This window comes from Phodopus roborovskii, unplaced genomic scaffold, assembly GCF_943737965.1.
Source record: "Phodopus roborovskii unplaced genomic scaffold, PHOROB, whole genome shotgun sequence".
Taxonomy (NCBI): domain Eukaryota; kingdom Metazoa; phylum Chordata; class Mammalia; order Rodentia; family Cricetidae; genus Phodopus; species Phodopus roborovskii.
Genome location: NW_026126585.1, coordinates 14199107 through 14224209, shown reverse-complemented (window position 1 = coordinate 14224209; position 25103 = coordinate 14199107). Strand labels below are relative to the sequence as shown.

General features: G+C 40.1%; 1 protein-coding gene across 1 annotated transcript; it reads left to right on the top strand.

The window, feature by feature from the left end:
- The first annotated feature begins 2277 nt into the window (after window positions 1-2277).
- Cd55 (CD55 molecule (Cromer blood group)) lies at window positions 2278-24168 on the top strand. Its single transcript, XM_051203951.1, has 10 exons — window positions 2278-2415; window positions 2972-3157; window positions 5120-5311; window positions 6447-6546; window positions 8012-8097; window positions 10754-10942; window positions 13442-13540; window positions 14549-14629; window positions 15302-15322; window positions 22878-24168. The coding sequence occupies exons 1-10, from the start codon at window positions 2319-2321 to the stop codon at window positions 22934-22936; spliced, it is 1110 nt and encodes a 369-aa protein (XP_051059908.1). The 5' UTR covers window positions 2278-2318; the 3' UTR covers window positions 22937-24168.
- The last annotated feature ends 935 nt before the right edge of the window (window positions 24169-25103 follow it).

Below are 25103 nucleotides of genomic sequence, written 5' to 3'. Positions count from 1 at the left end.
GGATGACACCTGAGGTTGTCCTCTGTTGCCCACCCCAACAGGGACACACGAATACACAAATACAAGTGTGTGTGAACACACAAAAATGTCTAAGTTTTAGCATCAAACTTTAGAATTAGATTTGCATTCTCATCTGGTCACGTCTTAACTGTAGAGGTTTTGGTAGAAATAACTCTTTTGTCCCCTCCTCTGTGAAATACTGATAGCTAGTCCACTTTCTGAAGCTGTGCTAGTAAAAGAGTACATGCTTGAAACCTACTGGAATACAGCAAACCTGGGCCAGCATTTAAAATATGAGCCTCCCGCTAAGCTAAAAATGTGAAGGTTTTGTTCTTTTTTGTAGTAGTGCTTACATTTTAACGCTTGCCTTTTCTCTCTAAATGAAGTAAGTGAGTCCTGTGATAGTTCTAATTTTCCCCAGAGTGTTGTAATTATTTGGGTGGTGACAAACATTACCACCCATTATTTCTTCTATTTGTTCCTTTGGAGAGAACTTACTTTCAGAGAACCAAGTTGCTAAGCTGGGTGATAAAGATGGTTTTGACACTTTGCTGAGCCCATTGTTCTATCTAGATAGAAAAGCCATGGTGTTCAATTAACACCCCTTTAGAGAACTCTTTGATGGATTTTTCACAGCTCCCTCTCTGGTTTTGACTCAGACTACCTGTGGCATGGCAGGAAAAAGTAAGTCACAGAAAGCCCAGAAGGAATGAAGGAACTGTCTCTGCTGGGCCCTTACACACTTGCCACAGAAGGAAGTAATAGTATGTTTTTTAAACATTGATGGTTTTAAAACACTCTACCTTCATGAGATGTTCAAATTCTAGGACATTTTTGTTTGTTTTTGAAAAATGGTCCTATAATACAGGCCATGTTAACTCGGAACTTTGAAGCTCCAGGCTAGCCTTGAACCTTTCAAATTTACAGGCATGAGTCACTAGAGGATGAAGTAAACTCCAGAATGCTTAAATATTGTGAGATTTCAATGCCTTTTCCCTTAACTAATCATCTGAAATAAATTCTGTCTTTGATGGTGGGCCACTGTAGGAGTGTTTGTTACACCCTACACTGATAATTTTTCCTAAAGTTTTATCAAGGTTCCTTATGTTAGTGTGAGCTTTTGAAGAGGAATCTGGTTTTCAACAAGTGTTTCCTCTGATTCATATTTATTTACTTAGCCAAACACCGAGTTGAGAACTGCAATTCATGCTAGGACTCTGCTAACCCAGACATACAATTAAAGGGAAACACTTTGGGGTTCTTTACACGAGGACCTACAACCCTTTCCCCCTTCTCATCAGAGACACCTCGAGGTACATGGCTGCTCTGATGGAATCACATGGATCTGGGGATTCACAAACCGGGTTGCACTGTGCACAGTGACACACCTTAAATAATAATCCCAATTCCTATGGCTGTCCTCAAAGATGTTCAGCTTGTTCTGGGCCCAGTTTCAGTTTTAGCCTCTGAATTTTTTTTTTTTTTAATGCTCTCAGGCAATTCAATATGTGGATCCTTTTGTGTATTATTGGCTAGTCTTTGCAGCACAAAACAAATCTTTGTTTTAGGCTCTGCTACTTACTTCCGAATTTCATTTTATAGCAGGAATAAATCCTAAAGCAGAACTCGAGGGGAGTCCTTGGTACATAACCAGAGCCAGGACTAAGAAAGCGACTCCACACCCAGACAAGGTCTGAAAAAATGACCAAGTTCCCTTGACCTCTGTGTGTTGTTTGAGAGGCCTCTGGCAGGATGGTTTCCAGCTCCCCTTTAGCCTATGCTGGTTTTCTTGGATCACCTGCTACTTTCCGTTTTGACACCATGGAGAGACTTAGAAGACAACATACTTGGCCAACAGCTCAGCTCCCACCCTCCATCTGGCATCTTCCAGCTGGAGCTACAAAGGTCCTGGGTGTACCCTGTTTCTCAGCTCCCACTGGCCCAGGAATTCCACCGCGCCTACCCCTCGCTTCGCCAGCACTCTGCAGATCGGAGTTGGGGAGTTTGTGTGGTTTTTGCTGTTGCTGAGTGCTGACACGCCCAGCCCAAGGGAGCAAAGCGCTTTTACTTTGGAAGGCTTGCAGTTCCCCTTCAGACATAACCCTCAGCAGATCCACCCGCGGGTTGGGTCCCCAGGGTGACGCAGATGTCCCCGGCCCGCCCACGCCTCGGAGGGAACGCCCTCTGCGCGCGGGCCGCCCCACCCAGGGTGACGAGGGCCTGCCCCGCCCAGCCTCGCTATAGCCGCTCAATTAACCGCGGCGAGAAAACAGCTCCAGCCGCAGACAGCCGGACCACTCTCTCTTCTACCTGGGGCCATGGGCTGCGCGCGCGCGCCGGGGGCTCGGCCACCACCAACGCCCCCAATGCTGCTGCTGCTGCTGTCGCAGCTGCTGATGTCCCCGACCGTGCGGGGTGAGTGGCTGGGCACTAGCTGTGATGACTGAGCCTCCGCGGGCCGGCCAGGCACGCTCAAGCTCAGCAGGCATTGTTCCCCGTAACCCGGGGGGGGGGGGGGGACGGACCCCCGCGGGCAAGTGCGGGTCGGCCGGTGGGAGGGATGGATGTGGAGTGCTGGGCTGTGAGTGGATCGCGCCACCGGAGACCGTGGACAAACTAAAAAGGGAGAGGACTGAGTGCGAATCCCCAGCTCTGCTCCTGGTTCTTTTATTCTTAAGGGGTGGAGGCCAGAAGGCTGGGCCACCTGCGCCCACGAGAGTCCGGTTTCGATCAGCGTCAGGTGCCACTCACGTTGGGTGTCTTAACTCTGACCTAGCCGCGGTGTCCGTGCGGATATGGAGTCTTTAGAGGGAGGAGAGCGCAGGCAGGCTTTGCAAGTTCTTGTTGGGAGGGTTGGGCGCCATGAGGAAGTAAAAAGGCATTGCTGCTTCCCTTATTCCAAGTCTAGGGAGATAATGTTAACTCCCAGCGTAAGGGAGGTGTCTGCTTTACTCTGCTCTTATCTTCCTAGGTGACTGCGGCCCACCTCCAGAAATACCCAATGCCATGACAGAAGTGGATAAAGGCAGCACTTTTCCAGAGAACAGCTTTGTGACATATTCATGCATTAAAGGCTTTCAAAAAATTCCAGACAAGGAAAACACAGCGTTCTGCCTTAAAAACGGTGTATGGTCTAGCCTCGAAACATTCTGTAATAGTAAGTTTTTCAAGTCTTTTTGAAAATGTTATGGGACTGTCTGTGTATTTTGTTGAGGGTTTTTTTTTTTTTTTTTTTTTTTTTTAACACCTGTTTGGAGTGACTGGTAATTGATAGTTTTCTAGCATTATTAAACCCCAGAGTATACATGTTGGCAGCTCACACTCCAGCTAATTGAAGGCTGTACTTCCTATAGCAGGTCCTGCTTCATTAAGAGTTTTTCTTTCTATTGTGAAGGCCAATACAGAAAATAAATAATAGGTTCTGTTCAGGGAGTAAATTACATGTGAATATTTTTGGCAAGTACCTTGAGACACACACCCAGGTGATCTGCCTTCTTCAACTTCATTTTGTTAAGTAACGAATACAACTCTTAGGAGACATTTTAAGACCTTACTTCAAAGGAAAGTCTGTTGCACTTCTAGCCTTACGTTAGTTTTAAGATCCAGTTTTTAGGTGATTCTGGCATATCGGAACACAAGGCAGGGATTCAGAACCAGATGGTGTGTCTGCCCACCTGGGTTCTGTGGTGTAGCCTGTTGCTTGTTCTTTTACTGTAAGTCTGTATAGCATGCTACTCTACTAAATATTGCTGGCAGTTATAGCACATGAATCAGGGAGAGGGGACTGGCCTTCAGGGCTTAAGACACTACTGTCCGCTACATAGGGTTTACACACACTGTATGCTGAGGCTATGCCAATGTTCTTTAAAAAAAATAAATAAACTAGCATTAGTTTACTTTTTGTTTGCCTGTATGTTGCTCAGGCTGGCTTCAACTCATGGGATCACAAAATCCCCCTGCCTTAGCCTCTCAAGTATCTGGAATAGTAACCTATGATACCTGGCTCCCCCCCTTCATCTTTTTATACTCTAAAATAACATTAAAAATAAAAGGTATAATATGATAAATGTATGAATTAGCAACTTATTGCTAAACATTATCTACTCTATGTGGTTGTATGTGCTCTGTCCGCATGGTTTTCATGGACTGTGGTTGCTATCACTAGCATCGGTGCAAACATGTTAGCAAGAAATTACATTAGGATGGCTTCAGTGTTGCTAGGCAACAGGAATAGCTCCACTCCGTTACATACCTGCCTGAAGCAATTAGTATATGTGACCCATCATGGCTCAAAATGCCATTATGGCTTACATGGAAAAGTAAGGTTTGATTGCTGCCTTTGGATGACCTGCATTGGGGGAAGCTACAGTAAATCCAGAATCCTTCAAAACTAACCTTTGAAGCCATGAGTGAAAGGGGGTTTACATTTGTATTTTCAGCTCCCCTTGAAGGCAGGAAACCCTTCAGCCTTTACCACACATTTCAGAGTTTGTAGCTCTGTCAGTATTACTTCATCAAATCCCTCAAGCAACCCCATGAACTATGTAAGTGGGGAATCTTCTCATTTTCAAAGTTGAGTAAATCTTTCGCCAGAAGGTAAATAACATGTACAAGACCAGTGCCTCTTATGCCTAAGAGGCGCCTCAAGCTTGGGCCCCTGGACTACTGAACCGCCGCCTCTTACTCTACTCCTTGCCTAGCCGGAGATCCTTCTCCCAGCTGTTTCCACTTGGTGCACACTTTGTGTCCACAGCTGGTTCATCCGACTCTTGTTACCAGGGGCTGTTGTAAATTAAATAGTAAGTGTGCGTAAAACATTTAGAAGTACTTCATAAACGCAAGATATTATTATTCCTATTATTGTTGACGTTTATATGTGGAAACGTAACAGATACCTAGTAACTGAAGAATGAGGACGTGCATGTGAATACACTTGATAAACTGCAAATGCCAAGGTGAAATTTATTTAAAAAAATGAATATATAAAGATGTAAGGGTCCCTACCAAACCATAACTAGTTGAAGGAAAAGGGGTTGTTTAACTGCCAGATATTACAAGATGTCAACTTATTTTATAATCTGTGTTATTACTCTTTCTGTCACTTTGATAATTCTTTTAGAAAGCTGTGATGCTCCAACAAGGATATCTTTTGCATCCCTCAAAAAAGAATATATCAACATGAATTATTTCCCAGTTGGTAGCACTGTGGAGTATGAGTGTCGGCCAGGATTTCAAAGACAACCTTTACTATCAGGCAAATCAACTTGCCAGGAGAATTTAGAATGGTCCAAAGTTGCTGAAATTTGTAGAAGTGAGTATAATTTGAATAAGTAATCCCAATCATCTGTATTTGTGGAATATCTTTCATTCATGCTGGAAATATATGTGTGAGGGTATGTACATATATGTATATATATAAAAACATATATAATATACATGCATACATATATGTATATATACACATATATACATATATGTTTGTGCTGAAAATGTACACGTACACACATATAATATATGTGTATTATGTATACATACATATATATGTATACATGCATACATACACACACACATATAATGATTTTTCAAATAATCATGAGTGTTTTTTTTTTTTTGTTTGTTTGTTTCTTTGAGACAGGGTTTCTCTGTGTAACCTTAGCTGCCCTGGAACCGATTCGGTTGACCAGGCTGGCCTTGAACTCAGAGATCCACTTGCCTCTGCCTCCCAAGTGCTGGGATTAATGGTGTGCACTACGACTGCCTGTCCCAGTGTTAAGGATTCAAGGGTTAGAAATATCAATGGCTTAGAGAATGAATTTGTGTGCATATCTCTCATATTTAATTGTTTCTGCTTTCCTAAGATATAATTAACAAGAAAAAAATCATGTAAATTCAAGGTACACGTTATTTCATAGTGAATGCTATGTTTTCCATGCATGCATGTATGTGCTAATGAGTAGGTATGAGTGTGCATGTACATGGTGTATGTGTGTGGGGGTTGTTCAGAGGACAGCCCTAGGTGTCAGTCCTTAGGTGCTTTGGCCTCGAACGTCACCTCATAGACTACACTGACTGTCCTCTCCCTTTCTCCTTGGCAGCTTCCAGGGTCTGTCTCCCATATTGCCATCACTGGGAATATAGGTGTGTGCCACTGTTTACATGGGTTCTGGTGGCCCAAAACTCTGGTTCTCACACCTTCAATAAGCAAGCACTTTATCTTCCCAGGGTCTTGATATTCTTAGGTGTTTATGTTTCTCTCTCTCTCTGTGTATACAGGGAATGTGTGTGTGTGTGTATACATACATATATATGGTTACCATTACCATCTTAACCCACTAACATATTCAGTACAGTTAGAGTTGTGTTTATTTATTTATTTATTTTTTTGTTTGTCTGGTAATTGAATGAAAAAATTTAAAAGTTGCTATACTTTTTTTTTTTTTTAAAAGAAAAATCATGTCCTAATCCTGGAGAAATAAAAAATGGTCATATCAACATAACAACCGACATATTATTTGGTTCAGAAATATTCTTCTCATGTGACACAGGGTAAGTTGCATGACACTAAAGTTCTGTATTTAATTAATGACAAAACAAATTAGGAGTTCTGTGGACACTGATGGATTTGTGACCCGTGTTCTCTGGTTGGTAGCAAAACAATCCCCAGTAATGAGTGTAGGGGTGAATATGAGCAATGCACAGTGATGGACATATATGTAAATGTCAGAATAAAAGCTATTGAAAAAAAGTTAAAGAACCTAATACCTCTCCTCAAAGAACTTTTGCCATGTGCTCATTGTAGTTCAACATAGTAACGTGGGGCAGGAAAAAATGATTTTCGTACTTCTAATGTCTCTAGGTTATTAGATTCTAATACATATGCTATTCTAAATATGATTAGTGAAGAAAAAATTGAAATATGTCGATGATAGAGAAATAATCCTTAAGGTGTTAAAAATCAAACCAATTTTAAACTGACTTAAATATTAATTTGCATCTGAGTTTTTTTATATGCAGACAAACTGTTAGGTCATGGGCTAAAAAATGCCTAGTGTGAAAATGCCCTCCCAATAGAAGTTTCTTAAGGCTTTATTTTATTTTATTTATTTTATTTTTTTTTAGTTCTTCATGTAGATTAGGGAAGTTTTTTAAAAAGTGCATCTCAAACAGTGGGAAACCTCTGTTCATTTTCTTTCTTACTATTTCCAAGTTAGATCTCCACTCTGCCTCCCCGTTTTAGAATGGAGAAATAGGCGTTACTCGGTGGACTTAGAGGCTTTGTGACAAGCAACATGGAATTAGGGAAGGAGGGTGTGGAGTAGGTTAGAGGAGGGCTTGGAAAAGGGAGGGCTTGGGGTTCATTAAAATACCTTGCCATCATGCATAAAGTTCTCAAAAAGTTCTTCAGAACTAAATGAAACAAAATGCATCTCAAACTTCGGGACAGAAAAAGAAATAGTAGCACTTTGCCACCACCTCTACTAAGCAGAGATTCAGTTGGGTCAGGAGTTTACATTAGTCTTGACCATGCTGTACCGAGAACCCTTTACATAAAAATGCACCCTGGTATTCATGAAGCCTATTCTTGTAGAACTCAGAATAAATGATTTCATCAAATGTAATTTTAGAATATTTTCTTTATTTATGCATTTTTTTTTCAAGACAGGGTTTCTCTGTATTGTGTTGGAGTCTGTCCTGAACTAGCTCTGTAGACCAGGCTAGCCTCGAACTCCTGCCTCTGCTTCCTGAGTGCTGGGACTAAAGGGGTGCACAACTTTATGTATGCATTTTCTATACAGTAAGCTAATGAAGCATTTTTGCTTGTCTGGAAGTCTTGCTGGTTCAGCATCATTTCCGTGAACTAAATGGTTTTCTTTAAATTTCAATAGATATGGTTATCAACTCTCATTTGGTCTCCGTGTTCTGGTATAGTCTCTCTTTTAAAATGATGTCTGGAGAATGGAAAAGACCAGACTTAAGTATCTGAATATTGTAGTCTTTTCTTCTCCTTTAGGTACAGGCTAGTTGGTGTATCCTCTGTCTACTGTTTTCTTATGGATAATACCGTTGGCTGGAGTGACCCATTTCCAATATGCACAGGTATGTTTCCTTTTTAAAAAGATGTACATTCTCACATTGTGGGGCCAAAGGATCAATGAAATCAATTATTTCTCATTTAAGTACTATCCATAGTCTATATTTGTGGTACTCCAACTTTTCAGTGTCTGTACTAATGACAGACTTCTTAATTTATCAGCTATGGGAGGACTCTTAAAGATGGCTCTTAGTGATAGTATCCTTAACTATAGGCTATTTTAGTTAAGAATTAAGAACTGATTTTGATTTATGTTGTATTTGGTCTGTTGCTGCCTACCTGCCTCTTTTTAGAGAAGGTTATCAGCTGAGATAATTATCTAGAAGCTTTTAAAGTTTTTACGTTTTTATCATTTGAGGAATAGGGTTGTGTAATAAAGAAACCATTTCTACTCCTGAGAATCTCAACTTGTCAAAGAGGAAATACAACATGGAAATGGTGTTGTAAATGGATGTATCCAGTCATATTTAGGTCCATCAGAGACATGGCTCCCTTTAAAAAACAGAGAGACATAAAATACATGCAGTTTATTTATTTGCTTGAGGGCTAGTCATAGATTGCTGGTTCTTTTATATGCTAAGTTCACAATGTCTCACTAAGCTGGAATTCATAGCTTGTTGGCCCAGGCAACCTGGCCTAAAGCCTGGGTGGGCATTTCCCAGTGTTTTTACCAGTAGGTGCTGCCTGTAGGTTTACAGAAGTGCCCATCAAGAATGTGTCCTGGTACTTCTGTTTGTGCTGCGCCTAAGCAACAATCTGTTTTCTTTTGACTCTTTATGGCTAACACCCTTGTTTTCTTGGCTTGCAGCAGCCTCTCCATCAGCAGCTGCTGATAGACACATTCCCCAGGGAAGTCCCTTGTACCGAAGAATCCAGTATTACCACCTATTTCTGTAAATCCCGAGTGTGAGAATCTATTTTTGGTTTCCACATTAACTTACTTTTTTTGTTTTGTTTTGACATCACCAAAACAAAAACTAGAAAAGTGAATCCTTCTTTTCCTCCCAACATATTATTTTTACTAATTATTTGGGAATTTCATACCATGCACCCTGATGACACTCACTTCCCATTCCTCCAAGATCCACCCTCCCACCCTTGCAGGCCACCCCCCCCCACTCCGCAAAAACCAAACCAAACCCAAACTATACCACGTTTGTGTTGTCCATATACTTGCTGGAGCATGGTCAAACTCCCAGTGGCCAGCCCCTTAAGAAAGACTGACCCCCTGAAGTGTAGCTCTTCTCCGTTGTTGGGAGGTGAATTGGTAGCTGGTGAGCTGCTTGCTTCTCTTCAAGTGTGCAGCCTTGGTGAAACAGATGAGTGAAGGTGCCCTGGTCTCCAGTGTGGCGCTGATCACGGAGGAAAATGACTGAGGACTGATGGACACATTCAAGGATCATCTTTAGCTACACACCCACACAGGGCGGGTCTTGACGTTGAGTGAAGCCTCACTCTCAGGAGGATCTGCTTTTCTCTATCTCCCTTGTTTGTATTTATTTTTAATTACTTTCAGTTGACTGATGGTACCTGCTTGCCTTGGATGCTTCTCTGCCATGTCTGTGTCCCCAGACCCTTGATATCTGCTTGCCTTTAATCAATGCTTGTCTGCTATGACTCTTCCCAGACCTCTCTCTGCTTTAGCTTTTCTATGATTTTTCCCCCCTTACTACTTCCACACACTTTGTAGACCTGTGTATTACTCCCTGTGTTACTTCTGAGATAGTTAATTTTTCTCCATCTGGACTCTCGCATCGAGGGCTAACTCAAACATTTTTAAGGCCAAGGTTTGAATATTAAAAAAAAAAAAATAGCCTCTGGCCCCAAACTACTCCCCCTTTCCTACACTACTGTGAGGATCCTTTGGCACACATAAGAATGTGACAAGTCCTGTGTATTCAAGCCATGTTTGCCATGACACTTAATGCCGACTTCATTGTCCCTTGGATTAGAAGTGGGTATACTACCAACAAATATGGGCTAGCTGAAGGAACCCAGAAAGAGGAGCTGGCACAGGGAATTCTTGATGTTTGAGTATGTCCTATAACGGAGGGAGGGATGGTAGGACAGGCTGTCACTGAACATACTCACTTGGCCTGATACCCACCACTTCAGTTGGTACAGGAAACCAGCAGTAAGGCAGTGCACATCCTTAAAACATGGGGCTCTATGTAGGGACCTCAGTAGGTGGAATTCCAGGATGAGAGAAGATGATTTCTCCTTGTATCTCATTACTATTTCACTCTGCCCAGGGTGACGTGTCAGAAACACAGGTGTCCCGTGTCTTTTCCTTCTTCACGCTTACCAGCATGTCTGAACTCTTACAGATCTAACTAAGCTCCTAGTGGTGTTCAAAGCTGGCTCCCTGCTTTTCTGCATGGGTTTTCCTTCTCATTTAGTGCCCTACACATGCAAAAATTGCCTATATGTTGCTATATTCTTTATCACGATAACCTGACTCACCAGGCTGAGAAAAACCGTGGCAGGCCTTTGCCAGCAGGTCTTCTGTAGTAAAGCTGAGCTCAGAAAAACAAAACGGTTGATTGTAGTTGTTGTAAAAATATTTGACTGTTTTTTTATCTTCTTTTTTTAGTCTTACTTATAAAAATATAGTATCAGTTTTTCTTTATTTATTAAATGATAATTTTGCTTCTTTTAAAGAAATTTTGTGTTCAGAGCCACCAAAAATTGACAATGGAGCTATCCGAGTGGAGAGTGACACTTATGCATATAGACATGTTGTCACCTATGTTTGTGCCAAAGGCTTCATCCTGGTTGGAAAGAGTTCCATTTATTGCACTGTGAACAATGGCCAAGGAGAATGGAGTGACCAGGCACCTCAGTGTATAGGTAATCTGTTGTATTCCCATTTGTGTACACATGTTCTCGTTTAGTGTACATTTGTGCGTACTTACTGTTTTTAAGAAGGGTTAAGGATTTTTTTTTTTTAAAGAAAAGTAAAATCAGATTAACAGACCAATCAAATGAAAAGATTTCCCAGTAAAAGACAGCAACGTAAGCTGGGCAGAGGTGGTTCACGCCTGTAATTCCAGTGCTTGGGAAGCAGAGGCAGATGGAGCTCTGAGTTTGAGGCCAGTCTGGTCTACAGAGCGAGTGCCAGGGCAGCCAGGCAAAAAGATAGCAATGTACTTTTCCTCAAAATGAATATCAGAATTCAACACCATGTACGTTCTGAGACAGACTTGTTATTTATCAGCTGCCTCGGGCAGCGGGCTGCTCAGATGGGCCTTGACAGTTTGACTGTCTTCTTTCTGTCTCTTGTGGAGCTTTGGGATAACCACCTACAGTAGAGAGAGGGTCAGTTGCTCACCTGGGTGTTGCCCTGCCCCTAACATCTGAGACCAGGAGCCAAGATGGCTCTCCCACCAAGCCCAGGAAGACTAAGATGTGTGGAAGGCTCTAGAAGAGCAATAGGATAGCTGCAGAAAGCCAGAGTGAGGTCCCAGCACCCTGAGAAATGGGTCCATCGTCTTAGACTTGTGCTTTGCTGTTTTGGTCACACTATCTGAAATGATGCCGGACCAGAATCTGAGTGCAGATACTGTCTGGTACTCACTCAGAACTTTGTGTATAGAAAACCACTGAATTATTTTCAATGTACCCAAGGGTCCTCAGACATGTTACCGTAAGGGTGTTTGCTTTGGATGACCACCTGCTTCTGGTCTCTTGTTTAGTAAATTAATATTAGCGCTGCAAAAATTGAATGGACAGAAAGAAAAGACAGACCAACCTATAGTCATTGTTGGAGAATTCCACATACCTGCTCCTATAGCGGAGAAAAAAGGAAAAAGGTCACAAAGAACAGAGGAGAGTGAGCAAGTGGTTAAGGTTAAGCTTAAGGAACTTGAACCCCATCATGGTAGATGATTACTCCTTTTCAGGCGATATTCACCAAAACTGACCATCTGCTGGCCTTCAGCCATGGTGTCGTTATTCACAGCAATCTTTCCGACCACAGTGGAATTAAATTAGGCATCATTAACTAAACGGTAATCAGGAAACTTAAACTCAGTGGGAGTATATCAATCCTTTGGTTTTAAAATAAGAATTTAGTGAAATAAAGAATAATTTATATGTATGTGTGAATGCCTTAAGATGAATAGTCTCTATAGAAACATCACTTAACTCCAGTCACACCATCATTGTTTGACTGCCTGGGCAGGAATTTTGAGTTGTCTTTTATAAGCAGCCAATGACATAGATTTTTTTTTTTAAATAAAAGAAGGGAAAAATACATACACTATCTGAACACTTAGAACCTTGTGTCTGGTAGGCAGGGCAAGGCAGGGCATCATGGCAGATATAACCCGTTGCTTCGGGTTCAAGCTGTGTGTAGAGTAACTTAGCTAAACCATTCTTCACACTGCTGGCATGTAAGCTGCACTGGGATTTTCATTTGTTTTACATTGTTTGTTAGTGTACTAAAATTGACACTCATTTATACAACTTTAGGGGATACTCTGATGTTTCAGAGAGACTCTATGAGGCGTATTGATCCAACCAGCCCGCCATGTTTGTATCTTCATTTTTTTTTTTTTTTTTTTGAGTGAGAACAACAAATCTTAGAGGGGGCAAAAAGTTTGCTGAAGTTCATTTTTACTCAGTGCTGCCTGAAAGTTAGTTTGTGAAAGTACCCCAAAGATAACCAGCAAGAAATAAGTCTACAAATTCACCAACACATTCTGAAGACAACAGACAGACTTACTGCTATCATTGTTTTTATATAAAAACATTTTTTGGTCTTGGTGTGAGCAGAGGAGGATAATTTTGAGGAGAAAATTGAGAGATGTGTCACATAATGAGATGTTATGCCAACTTTGTGTTTTTTTTTAAACTTGTATTATATATTAATATAGTTGATAGCAATAAAAATGATGTAGCTTCCACTTTCATCTCTTACATATATGATTTTTATGTAGTTTTATAAAATCTAGGATCCACTAATGAGAGGAAACATGCAATATTCATCTTTCAGAGATGGACTTATTTTACTTAATATAATGGTTTCCACTTGTCTCATGAAAAGTGAGACCGTCTGGGGAATGCGTAAGAATAATGGGAGGGAGAGAGGCTGGTGAGTATTGTCAAAGCACATGTCATATTTGTTAGGATGTATTTTTATAAACTTCACTGCTATGTACAGTTAATGCGCACTAATAAAAACGAGACAGCATTGCGAGGGACGTACTAAGGACTGGTTTCCTAAAAATCCTGTCTAAGGGTTTGTGGTTAGAGAAAGAACAGTCATTGAGCAGGTTGTGGCTAGGAAAATTTTACTTGGTCAGCAAGATTTAGCTACTCTTTAACTTGACATTGTTTTCTTTATAGAGAAATCCAAGATCCCAACAACTCCGAAAACAACAGTTAATGTTCCAAGTACAAGAATTCCATTAACATCTCAGAAACCCACCACAGCTAAAGTTCCAGGTACAAGAGTCCCGCCAGTGTCTCAGAAACACACCACAGTTAATGTTCCAGGTACAAGAGTCCCACCAATGTCTCAGAAACACACCACAGTTAATGTTCCAGGTACAAGAGTCCCACCAATGTCTCAGAAACCTACCACAGCTAAAGTTCCAGGTACAAGTGTTCCACTCAAATCTCAAAAACCTACCACAGTTAATGTTCCAGGTACAAGAGTTCCACTCAAACCTCAAAAACCTACCACAGTTAATGTTCTAGGCACCAGAGTCCCACCAATGTCTCAGAAAGCTACCACAGTTAATGTTCTAGGCACAGGAGCCACAACAAACCCCCCAAAACCTACCAAAGCAAATATGCCATCTACAGTAGCTACACCAATGCCTCAGAAACTCAACACAGCAAATGTTCTAGTCACAGAAGACCCACCAACATCTCAGAAACCTAACACAGCAAATGTTATTGCTACAGAAATTGTTTCAATCCCACAAAAACCCAATATAGTAAATATCCTAGCTACAGAAGACTCACTGACACCTCAGAAAACCAGCACAGCAAATGTTATTGCTACAGAAATCTCTTCAACCCTACAAAAACCCAGTACACTAAATGCCCTAGCTACAGAAGACCCATCGACACATCAGAAAACCAATGCAGCAAATGTCCCAGCTACAGAAATCCCACCAACACCCCAGAAAACTCATACAGCAGCTGTCCCAGCTGCTGACCTCTTGCCAACTCTGCAGAAACCCGTTACAGCAAAGATTTCCACCACAAAAACAGCAACATCCCTGATTTCTCACATACCAAATACTGTATCTGCAAAAAGTCCACCAATAACTCAGACTCCTACCACAGTTAACTCTTCCACTGTGCAGACTGCTCAAACAACCCAGAGATTTGCCACAGCAAAGTCTTTACTTACACAGCCTCTACCAGCAACACGAAGGCCCACATTTCACACCAAGGCTCTCCAGACTGTTACCCAAAGACTCACTTCTGCTCATATTACAGCAACGCAGCATGTACCTGCTACCAAGACAACCACACATCATCCCACAAGAACATCTAAAGAGAACGAAAGGTCTACCTCAGGTTAGTTGATTTTTATTCATGTTTCCTGTGTTCAGGTCTGATGTTTTATGATGGAAATTTAAGACTGCAGGGTCCATCAGTCTCCAGCTAATTGGGGTTACTGTTCAATGTAATAAATTTGTCGATACAGTAATTTTGAGTGTTGCTAGAACCTGTGGAAAGGGACTTCAGTTTCTGATAGCTCTTGTTATGGCTTTTCATTCTTGTTTTTGAGATAGGCTCTTTATGTAGACCAGAATGATCTTGAACTTGATACCTACTGCCACAGCTTCCCAAATGCTGGGATTAAAGGCTTGTGCCTCTATACTTGGTTTGGTAGCTTTTGATCATAGCCTATATTATTGTTTATTTTCTATTTAAGCTTTTCAAAGTGGTTTTGTGTCATCAAGTCATATAACAATATATGTAAATATTTTCTTTACTGTTCAGTTGTCATGGCTTATATTGGCACTGGTAACTGTCCAACAGATTCAAATACTAGGGTTGATGCTGCTAAAGTAAATGATGTACAATTGTGTTATATGTATATATAGAGAAATACTTAGTTTTTTTTAACTTATGAAAGTATGAATAGCTGGTTAATATATACATATATTTAAGTTGTTAGCAAATTAACGCAAAGTTAAAATGTTTAGTTTTATTATTGTGTTCCTCTCTCCTTTTACTTTTTAGATGGTGGCCATCTTATATATGGTAAGTTTGACTCACAGGGAGTTAAAAGAAATTGCCATCACTGTGGGAACCATAAACGGTATTTCTGGAAGAGAATTTTATCTTTTAACTGTCTCAGGAAAACTGTAAAAATGTGTTTCTGGGCACCTAAGGGAAGACGGGCAAACGTATTTTATCAGCGTGTTTTGTGGACGCCATTAGGCATCCGGTATGCTCCTTCTTATTCCCAACAGTGTTCTTGTTCTAAGGTAGTCTTAGGACAGCTTCAGATCATTTGGCCAGTCAGTCGGGTAGCACTGAGTGCCCGCTGTGTCAGTATGTTGTCTTAGGGACAGAAGATGCACAAAAACATCTGTCAATACAGTGTCTCTATGTAGAGTTTTATAACTAACCAACTCTTAGCCCAGTATTAGATCTCTGTTAGAGCCCAAATGTGACAGAGTCCCAGTCTTGATGGAGGAGAGCTTTCTTCCATCTCTAATAATAGTTTTAAGCCAAGTTCTCTTAAAATATAGTCTCTTTCTGGGTGCTAGCAGTGCTGACTGTGGCACACATCCTTGATCCCAGCACTTGGGAAGTAGAGGCAGGCGGATCTCTCAGGTTGAGGCCAGCCTGATCTACAGAGTGAGTTCCAGGACAGCCTGTCTCCAAAAACAAAAAACAAAAATCAACCAACCAAGCAATAACAAAAACAACCAACCAAACCAAAAAAAAAAAAAAAAAAAAAACAAAAACAAAAACAAAAACAAAAACAAAAAAAAACAACAAACAAACAAAAAAAAACAAAAAATCAAAAACAAAAGAACCCCAAATATATACTCTTAATGCTGATATAGTTGATGATGGTGAAAACATCTGTGTTAAAATTTCTCTAGCATTTGCTGGGACCTTTTCTTTGCACAGTATTGTTTACCGTTACTTATTAATAAGATCAACAAACCCCTGAACAATGGTAAGAGCAATTGTTAATTAGCAAAGTAGCAAAGTAGTATATGAGGTAATGTGCAATTGAAAACACCCTTTTATGAAAAAGTTGATTATTTTAAAATTATGTTCTTACCAGTGATGTCCCCATTTCCTACATGGATGTATCAGCTAAGGGACACAGACCTGAAAATGGAGATTTAGTTTCTGTTCTTACTTTTGCTAGTGTTTGTCACACTTAGTTTATGTTTAAGCTGATATTTATCTAGAAATATCTCAGCAGGTGGAATTACTTCTGTTCATTTTATATTTTAAATAGAAATAAATATATTTTAAGCTAACAAAAAATCTTCTGATTTAATGATTTATAGAAGTAATAAGTGTAACACCTGAGTTTCTGCTACTTAGTGATATTCAGTGGAGATTTGAAATACTATAGTATTTTTTAAATTTAATTTTTTATAGTGCAGTTCATGCCTTGTATGTGCCAGGCACAAACTCTACAGATGAATTCTGTTCCCATTTCTTGTTTACATTTGAAATTGTTTAAGTATATGTACTTTTCCAGGAAACATCTTTTTAGCCTAGGTTGTAAATACCTGTGTTTTAACAACTCATTCCTGCAGTCAGACATTTGGCACAAGTGGTATTCCTTAAATTAATCCCGTGACTCGGGCTCTTACCTCACTTTAAAGATGAGACCCGTATTTCAGAGAAAATGTTTATTCGTTCATTCTTTTTCTTTACAGACAACTGGGAGTGTTTTCAATTTAGTTTTTTAGTCAGTGCACACAGAAGTGAGTGTCCCCGTGAATTTTTTATGCATCTATGTCATTACACGCTGTTCTTAGTCAGCCCCTGGGAAAATACTTTTGTTGATTATATGGTAATATACTAGACCTTTTCCATTTTCCCACTTAATTGGTGTAAGTGATTGTAGAAATCATCAGATCTTCTTAATTTGCCTTGTAAAGGCCACTGGTGTGAATTTTGAAGGCTCTGACCCTGGCTCTGTGTCAGGGTCAGTCCCCGCCCATCTCAGTCTTATCTTCCTCTGTTAAGAGCCTGTTCAAGCATTTTTTTTTTTTTTTTTCTGGTTTATCACCCACATGAAGTATAAGTTCACCCACACACTGTAAATCAGTTTATTCTCTTTCTATATGCCTTATACATATATAAGACTAATCTTATTTTCCTTCCTGGGATAGCTCCCTATTGGTAATATGAGGTTACTGTTCTTTTCCTTAGATAGATTTGTCCAAGTACTGGAATGTAGTGTATATACCCCCTCTCTCTCTTAAGCTGGGAGAAATGTTTTTATAGTGTATTTTGGTTTATATCTACTCCCGATTTCCCCATCCAGCCCTCTCACCACCTCCCCTGGCATGTTAACCCTTCCTAACTTGATGCTCTCTCTCTCTCTCTCTCTCTCTCTCTCTCTCTCTCTCTCTCTCTCTCTCGTTATTTATTAAGTCTCAGAGTTCAATATGCAGCTGCATGTAGGCCCATATACTGGAGCATGGTCCACCTACAAGTGGCCACACGCACAAAGAAAAGAGATTCCCCGTTGACAAATATGATTTGCAGGACTTGTAACTTGTCTGTAGTTTCAAAAAAAAAAAAAAAAAAAGTAGGAAGGAAGTAGAGGCCAGTGACTAGGCATTTCAAAGGGTAGACTCTCATCTTACTGATAGGACAAGAGACAGCACAACTCAGCGTAGGCCAAGGGCATGGGTTCTCTACAATTGTTGCTTTTTCTTCAGTCCCCAGTGCTAAAATTATATGTTGATAAGTCAAGGTTGATAGATCCACTAAGCTAATACTAAAGTTAGGAAATAGTCAGCAAGACACTCATGTGCACTTACTATAATTACCCCGAATATGGAATGCTCTACAGTTTAGCTCAAACCTGAGTGTACCTGCAGTAGTCCTGACTCTCCTGTCTGAATGGAAGATGCTGGTCTGGTGACTGTCACTGTCTTCTGAAGGCCTGACATGTCCATTAAAGAGTGACGGCAGCTATCTGTCTGTTATTCAGGTTTAAAAAGTCAGGCAGTCCTCTAAGGTTCCTTATGAGCCTGCATTTAGAATTCTGAAATTGTAGTTTTTTTTTTTTTCTGTCACATTCTTTTTCTAGCTGCCTGTCTCTTTTTTTGTGTGTGTGTAATTTCATATTAGGTATGATTATGAGCAAATCTAGCCCCTGTCACCCTGCTGTTGGGGTTCATGTTTGTATTTTTCTATTCTCATTTTTCTTTCAAATTCTAAATTAGACATTGACGTGATGAGATGAGTGAGAATTTATGAGAGGAAGGGAAACTCAAAACTTTTGAGGGATTCTGACTACCTTGTCTTTCTGAGCTAACAGTGCAGTGGTGGGGGGCCAGTTAAAGGAACAGTAGTTCCGCTGGGTGTTGGTGGTGCTCGGGAGGCAGAGGCAGGCGGAGCTGGTTCCAGGACAGGCTCCAAAGCAATACAGAGAAACCCTGTCTCGAAAAACCAAAACCAACCAACCAAACAAAAACACAGTGGGTCAAATTCTGTAAGAGTCCTGTTGTGGGAAGAAGTGATTCTTAAGTTGTGCACTCAACACACAAGCACAGTTGTGCAAACATCTGTCTTTTAGTCACCGGACGGATCAACTTTGCTTGCTTTTCTACTGCTATCTGCCATTCCCCTTGTAGTACGAACCAAAGGAGTTGGAGTTCAGGGACAGTAGAATGGGGCCAAAGAGGAAGGGAGAATAAGGCTGTCAACAGAAGAGAGAAGGTAGACCATTTGCCCACCCCGTGCAAGGCCCTGCGTTCCATCCCCAGCACCGAAGCCAGGCAAACAGCAGCAAACTGAGCTATGAAAGTAGTGGCCTTGCTAATCAAGGTCTCCGTTTGCTGCTGTTCACTTCCAAAGGGCCCTTGTAGTCCTAAAGTAAAGCTCTGTTTACCCAGATGAAATAGATGAGATGGTACGTTCAGTGGGCAGAACACTGATAAGCCTACTCAGTAGGCAAAGTCAACATTGTCTGTCTGTAGTTTCCCGTGAAGGAAAGCGCCCTGTGTTTATTATGAACTCTACAGTCTCTTTTACTTGAGACTCAAATTATTTACCTACCAAATGTGAGTGAATCCCCCACATCCTCTCACTCTAAATTTGCATCTTGTGTCACCATTTTGGACTGACTAAGCAAGCCCTAAAACTGGAACAAGGCCGTGTCGAAACACCCTGCATTTCTCCTCTGCATATCAGGCTTTTCTCCTGAAGCACTGAGGTGGTTCAGACATTTTACTTGTTTTGCCTTCCGAGAAGACAAGTGAGTGACATGCAGTATTTATTGCTGAGTCTCTGGCATAAGGAAACCACATGCAAAATGCAATTCATTTCTCCTGTTTATTTCTTGAACTTGTCTTCCCAGGGTTCTGAATTATCATTGTGAAACTACAGTGTGTGCAGTTGCTGGTGCTTCTATGTTACCAAATTTACCCTCTCAAGGTCTGTCGCTGCTGGTGTAGTGATTCATATACCAATGCTATTTAATTTTTTTTGACGCCATGAAAAGTGAGGGCGAGCAGAAATTTTGATGACTTAAAACAATGTATTCCTGGTTATTTTTTTCTAGTTAGATTTGAATATTGTGTTGGTAAATGACTGTCTTAGCTTTAGTCCTTTTTTGGAACACTGTCTCTGTCCCTCTGTAATTACTGCCATGAAGTGACAGACCCTCTCTCCCATCCCCAAGTATATTTAAGGATAGTAATGACAATAAAAAAAAAAATGATTGTAAGGTCAAAGTTCCTCTTCATGATAAGTGAGTGATTTGCTCCCCACCTTTTATTCACTGAATTTAATTTATAGTAATATCTGTGTATTGTACAGAAGCAAAGAAATCCAGGCAAAGCTGTCTCATTGCATCTTTAAATTACCCATGATTAAGCAGTTTCCCACTTAGTATAGGCAGGAAGGGAAGCCAGCCTGACCAGCTCTGAATTCTGTCTGCCTGCTTGAATCCGAAATGTTCTGTTTGAAGGCTGTGTCTTGAGGCAGTTTGACCTTTTTTATCTTTAAGATGGTAAAAAACCAAATCTACCTGAGGGGGTCTGAATGAGGCTCAAATAGATTATCACACGCACAGAGAATAAAAAAAAAATAATAGAGCAAACACTCAAATGTTAGACAGCAGCAGAGGAAAAGCCAGTTTTATTTGAAATATCTGAATGCTTTGAGTGCACCTATTAAATATAAATGTCATGGTTGGCTCTCATATCCTGTGGCCAGAGTGATTTAAATTGATCCTATTTTATTTTGGAGGTTTAGCTACTCAGAAATCAAATAGTTTGTGTACCCTCAAGTTACTCCTAAACTGACTTAATTCCTGCCTATTTTAGCCAGTTAATTAATTAGAACAACCACTCTTTTAATGCTGTTACTACATTGCCCATTTTAATGATTAACTTAGGCTCTCTTTCTTTTAACCCTCTGTAGCTCCTTTCTTTCTCATTAAACTAGCAATGGTGTTTAAGCACAATGCTTTCTTTTTTCTTTTGTTTTACGTGTATGCATGTTTTACCTGCGTGTATGTCTGGTATACTTCGTGCATTCAATGCCCGCAGAGACCAGAGAGCATCAAGTTCCCAGGGACGGGAGTTACACATGATTGTGAACTACCTTTGCTGGGGATTAAACCCAGCGGCCAGTGGTCTTACTGCCTGTGTGCATTCTAATTTATCTGTAATCCTGTACAATTTCATAGAAAGAACCTAGGCGTCTGTGGATTTTAGATTTTTCAGGACTTCCTGGAACCAGTTTCCCACATTCCCTGGGAGGTACCAAGAGATGGTTGCTTTTAAAGATGCAGTATTTTCTGTTCTTCCAAAATAATGTATATAAAGTATATGAATATTATTTAGGTCTTGGGACGTGGTAGGGTGAGCTGAGCAAGGTGAATGGTTTTTACACGAATTTGTTTAATACCAATTAAATATTCTAGATTCTACAATGGTAAATGCATTAAGATATAGCTTTCCACAGTAATTGAGAATGTCATTCAGAGCTTAGCAAAAAAGTATGTAATCACACACAAAGGAAAGCTGCAGGTACAGACTAAAATACTTCGAAAATAATCATTCCATTGTCTGCCCCATGTACTGTCTGCATTTATCCCGGCTTTCTGTTTTGATCATTGAGTAATCTACTTATAAATTATCCATGTGTAGAGTGGTAGCATCTTAACTGGAGTTGGTGCTGGGGGCTGTGGACATGTGATGATGTGTGGCCTTAGAGGAAAGGCTATGATAAAGATATCTCGTTTATCTCTCATTATCTGCATGTTGACCAGTTGTGAGTCAATCTAGTGCAAAAAAAAGTTTCTCCAAAGAGGGCTGGCAGCTTCTGATCTGTGGGTGTAAAGATAAGTATTAGGGGGTGTTTAATACTATGCTCAATTAGCAGAATGGTAGAAGTTGGTTTTCCCTTGGGGCTTATGACTTACCCAACCATGGGTACTTGGGCTAGTTAACAGTACCAGGCATGAGTTCTATCTTGGGGGAACAGGTCTTAAATCCAACAAGTAGTTGCCAGTGTTATACCAATGGACATAAATGCCAGGCAAGCCCTTATTGCAGTTCAAAGGTTCATAACTAGGTAAGATTGTTGATGACTAATAGGGTATGTAGCATCTTCAGTACTATGGAAGGCAGCCTGTAGGGACAAAGTATTCAGGTCAGTACCAGCTTGATTCCTCGGTGTCTTCATTACTCACTATATGGTGTGTTCAGTAACAGGTTCTTACCATCAAGTTCTGGAAGTTAACCAAGAGTAATGACAATAGCCTATGTTGTTTTGAGGAGTCTATAGGACCCAGCTGACCAACAGATTGAACCCATACCTGGCACTGGGCTTTTTGTTTGGTAGTTTGCTGTGCCCCAGTATTTATAGTGTAAATTAAGTAATTACCCTATAAATAGTTAATAGGCGCTTCTACAATAGTAGGTTTCCATGTGGGTTTCAGCCCCTCCTCTACCTTGCCCTCCCACCTCCTACCCTGCATCAATTCCTGACCTATTCAGTGTTCTAGACACATTCATTTTAAGATACATTTTCAGTTACTATATTTACAGACTGTAAAAGCATTTCTTTTTACATTTTCTTGAGACAGGTTTCTTTGTGTAACTTTGTAGACTAGGCTGGTCTGGAATTCACAGAGATCTGGCTGCCTCTGCCTCCAGAGTGCTGGGATTAAAGGTGTGCACTACATCCCCGCCCCCCCCCCCCCGGCTGTAAAAGCATTTTTATTATGTCTTTATTTGAAAATAGCTTACTATAACTGTGTTTGTGAATTTTCTCAGGTGTCAATGTCTGGAAACTTTCCTCTACTTCACCTATAGTGTTGGGGGTGGGGGACTTTCATTGGCACTTAATTTCAAAGTAACTTCATTGATTCTAATTGGGCTACTAGAAAACTAAAAGCTACTGTACTTGTTGAAGTATACTGATGTAAACTGAAGGCTTTCCATGCTCTTTGACCTAGTAATGTTATATTTGTTTTGAGTTCTTAATTAGCCAATTCTTTTAGTGTTTTATCACATAGTACCCACAAATTAGTGTTTATCACCAGTAAATAAAAGCATTTTGATTTTAATTTTTTTTCTTTAACTTTCAGGCCATACATGTTTAATAACCTTGACAGTTTTGCATGCGATGCTATTACTCATTGGCTAGTTGACTTAGCCAAAGAAGAGTAAAGAAGAGAATATATACAACCACAGAGAATACTTCTAGTTTGGTAGAATGTCCAGGAGGAATGGATACAATAAATTGAATAGTGTTCTTTGTTTGGCATGCTATCATTGTCTTTAGGCTACGTTAGGAACCTTAACAAAACAAGAAGAAAGATTGTATGGAACTGTATTCTCAATGCACATAAGTCACTCAAAAATATTTCAAAATTAGAAAATTCATAACACTTTTCTGAAAGTGTGGGAAAATGTACAGATTTTTTTCCATGCTTAGAGTTTGGAGAAAGGGAAATCAATATTTCTTATGCTAGATCTAGCATGTTATTCTAGCTAACAATGAAATAAGGAAGCTAGAAAAACTAATTAGATTGCTAAGTAGAACAAAGACCCCAAACTAAATCCCCTTCCCTCTATGTAAAATTGCCACAGAGATGGAACATCCTAATTTAACCCTGGACCTGAAGGTGTTTTCATTTGTACTTTCCGTGAAAATGAGTTGGCAAAATATTATAAAAGAAGAGCGTACTAACAAACCAGCTGTGGGATGGGGAATGAGGCTCACTTGGTAGAGAGCTTGCCTAATATGCATAATTGCCTCATCACACATCTGTAATCCCAGTACTTGGGAGGTGAAGGGCAGAGATTCAGAAATTCAAGGTCATTCTTGTTTACCTAGTGAGTTTCAGGTCAATCTGGAATGCCCGAGATTCTGTCTCAATAAACAGAGATAGATAGATAGATGGATGGATTAGATAGAGACAGATAGATGATAGCTAGTTAGTTAGATGATAGATAGATAAATAAATAGATAGAAGAACATTGAGCTTTTGACTAGGTTGATACCAAAAGAAGAGGAGGTAGCTAAAGATGAATCTTCCTTCAAACAGGTCTGAGTCAGGAGTAGGTCACAGCTTTTGATGAAGGATAAGTTGCAGTTTTGTTCTCAGGGAAATCCTTGTTTTGTTTTCTCCAGTGAAAAAGCCTTAGGAAGGTGTCTTCACTGGTCTTTAAAGGTGTCCAGAGCTATCATAACCTCTATCTGAAAAGATTTTGTACTTCTGTTCATAGCCAAATTGTAAATCTTATTCTTTTGTAGTATTAAGATAAATCTATTTATATTTATTTATATCAGTGAACATCTTGGTTTTAAATGTATATCAATAAGATATGTAATAAAAATATTTCCTTTAAATAGAAATAAATAAACGATCCACATTTTGTCTCATGTAATATTTGAAATTTCTTTTCTTAAAAGTGAAATTTTTATTTCTGGATAAGAGATCCATTTTCCATCTCCTTAAGTAGTAAAGATGTTGCCTTTTGATTGTCCTCATGTGAATTATTTTTAAGTTCCTTTGAAATTGTAGTTTCTCAGGCATGTCATCTACTAATATTTTTCTGTTATCGACTCATCTAAAGATAGCCACATTAATGTGTAGGCTTTGAATATAGTCTTATCATTTTCAGTTGTATTTTCATTGTAGGCTGTTCTATAATACACATGCAGCAGGGGCTAACAACGATATGAATCCATTGCTTCATCTGTTTGCTTGGCCTTGGTGCTGAAATGCTTTCAAGGGAATTCCACATGCAAAGACTTTAACATGCAACAGGAGCAGAAGGTGTATGTTTCTAACAAGCTACCACCGTCAGAATTAGTATCTAGTGTTAGGCAGTCTCTAAGCTGCCCTAGAGGGGACGAGAATGCGCTCATGTCCACTTATACCTGCATGCGTTAAGTTTGCCTGGTGTTTCCTAGAATAGAAGTGATAGTGATAGGGTTATGTAGAAACTTCTCGGAGTGCCTCCATAGTGTGATCACATTGTAATGTCTGTCCTCAAGCCACTTGCACTTACTTTAACAGTGAAGTTTCTATACTTAATGGAGCGTGAGAACAGGTATACCACACGCCTGTGCAACATAGGATACTTAAGCTGTGGTTTTGAAATGGGGTGGGTGGTGAGGAGGGAGGGATTCACGGTCTGATTCCGAGGGAGAGGGGACAGATATGTAAGGTCATCATGGCTGGACTGAGGATGCGGTAGAGCATGGTGGGCTCAGAAGCAGACTACAGTGCCTTGTGTGTTCACTTTAGGAGTAGGAGTAGAGATTTTCAACTCTGGACTTCGTAGTTCTACCAGATCAAACT

Excerpts from the sequence above, each read along its gene's own strand:
- Cd55 (XM_051203951.1), top strand. The coding sequence starts at position 2,319 with ATGGGCTGCGCGCGCGCGCCGGGGGCTCGGCCACCACCAACGCCCCCA. Across the intron at positions 2,416-2,971 it reads GATGTCCCCGACCGTGCGGG|GTGACTGCGGCCCACCTCCA; the intron begins GTGAGTGGCTGG and ends TTATCTTCCTAG. Across the intron at positions 6,547-8,011 it reads TTCTTCTCATGTGACACAGG|GTACAGGCTAGTTGGTGTAT; the intron begins GTAAGTTGCATG and ends CTTCTCCTTTAG.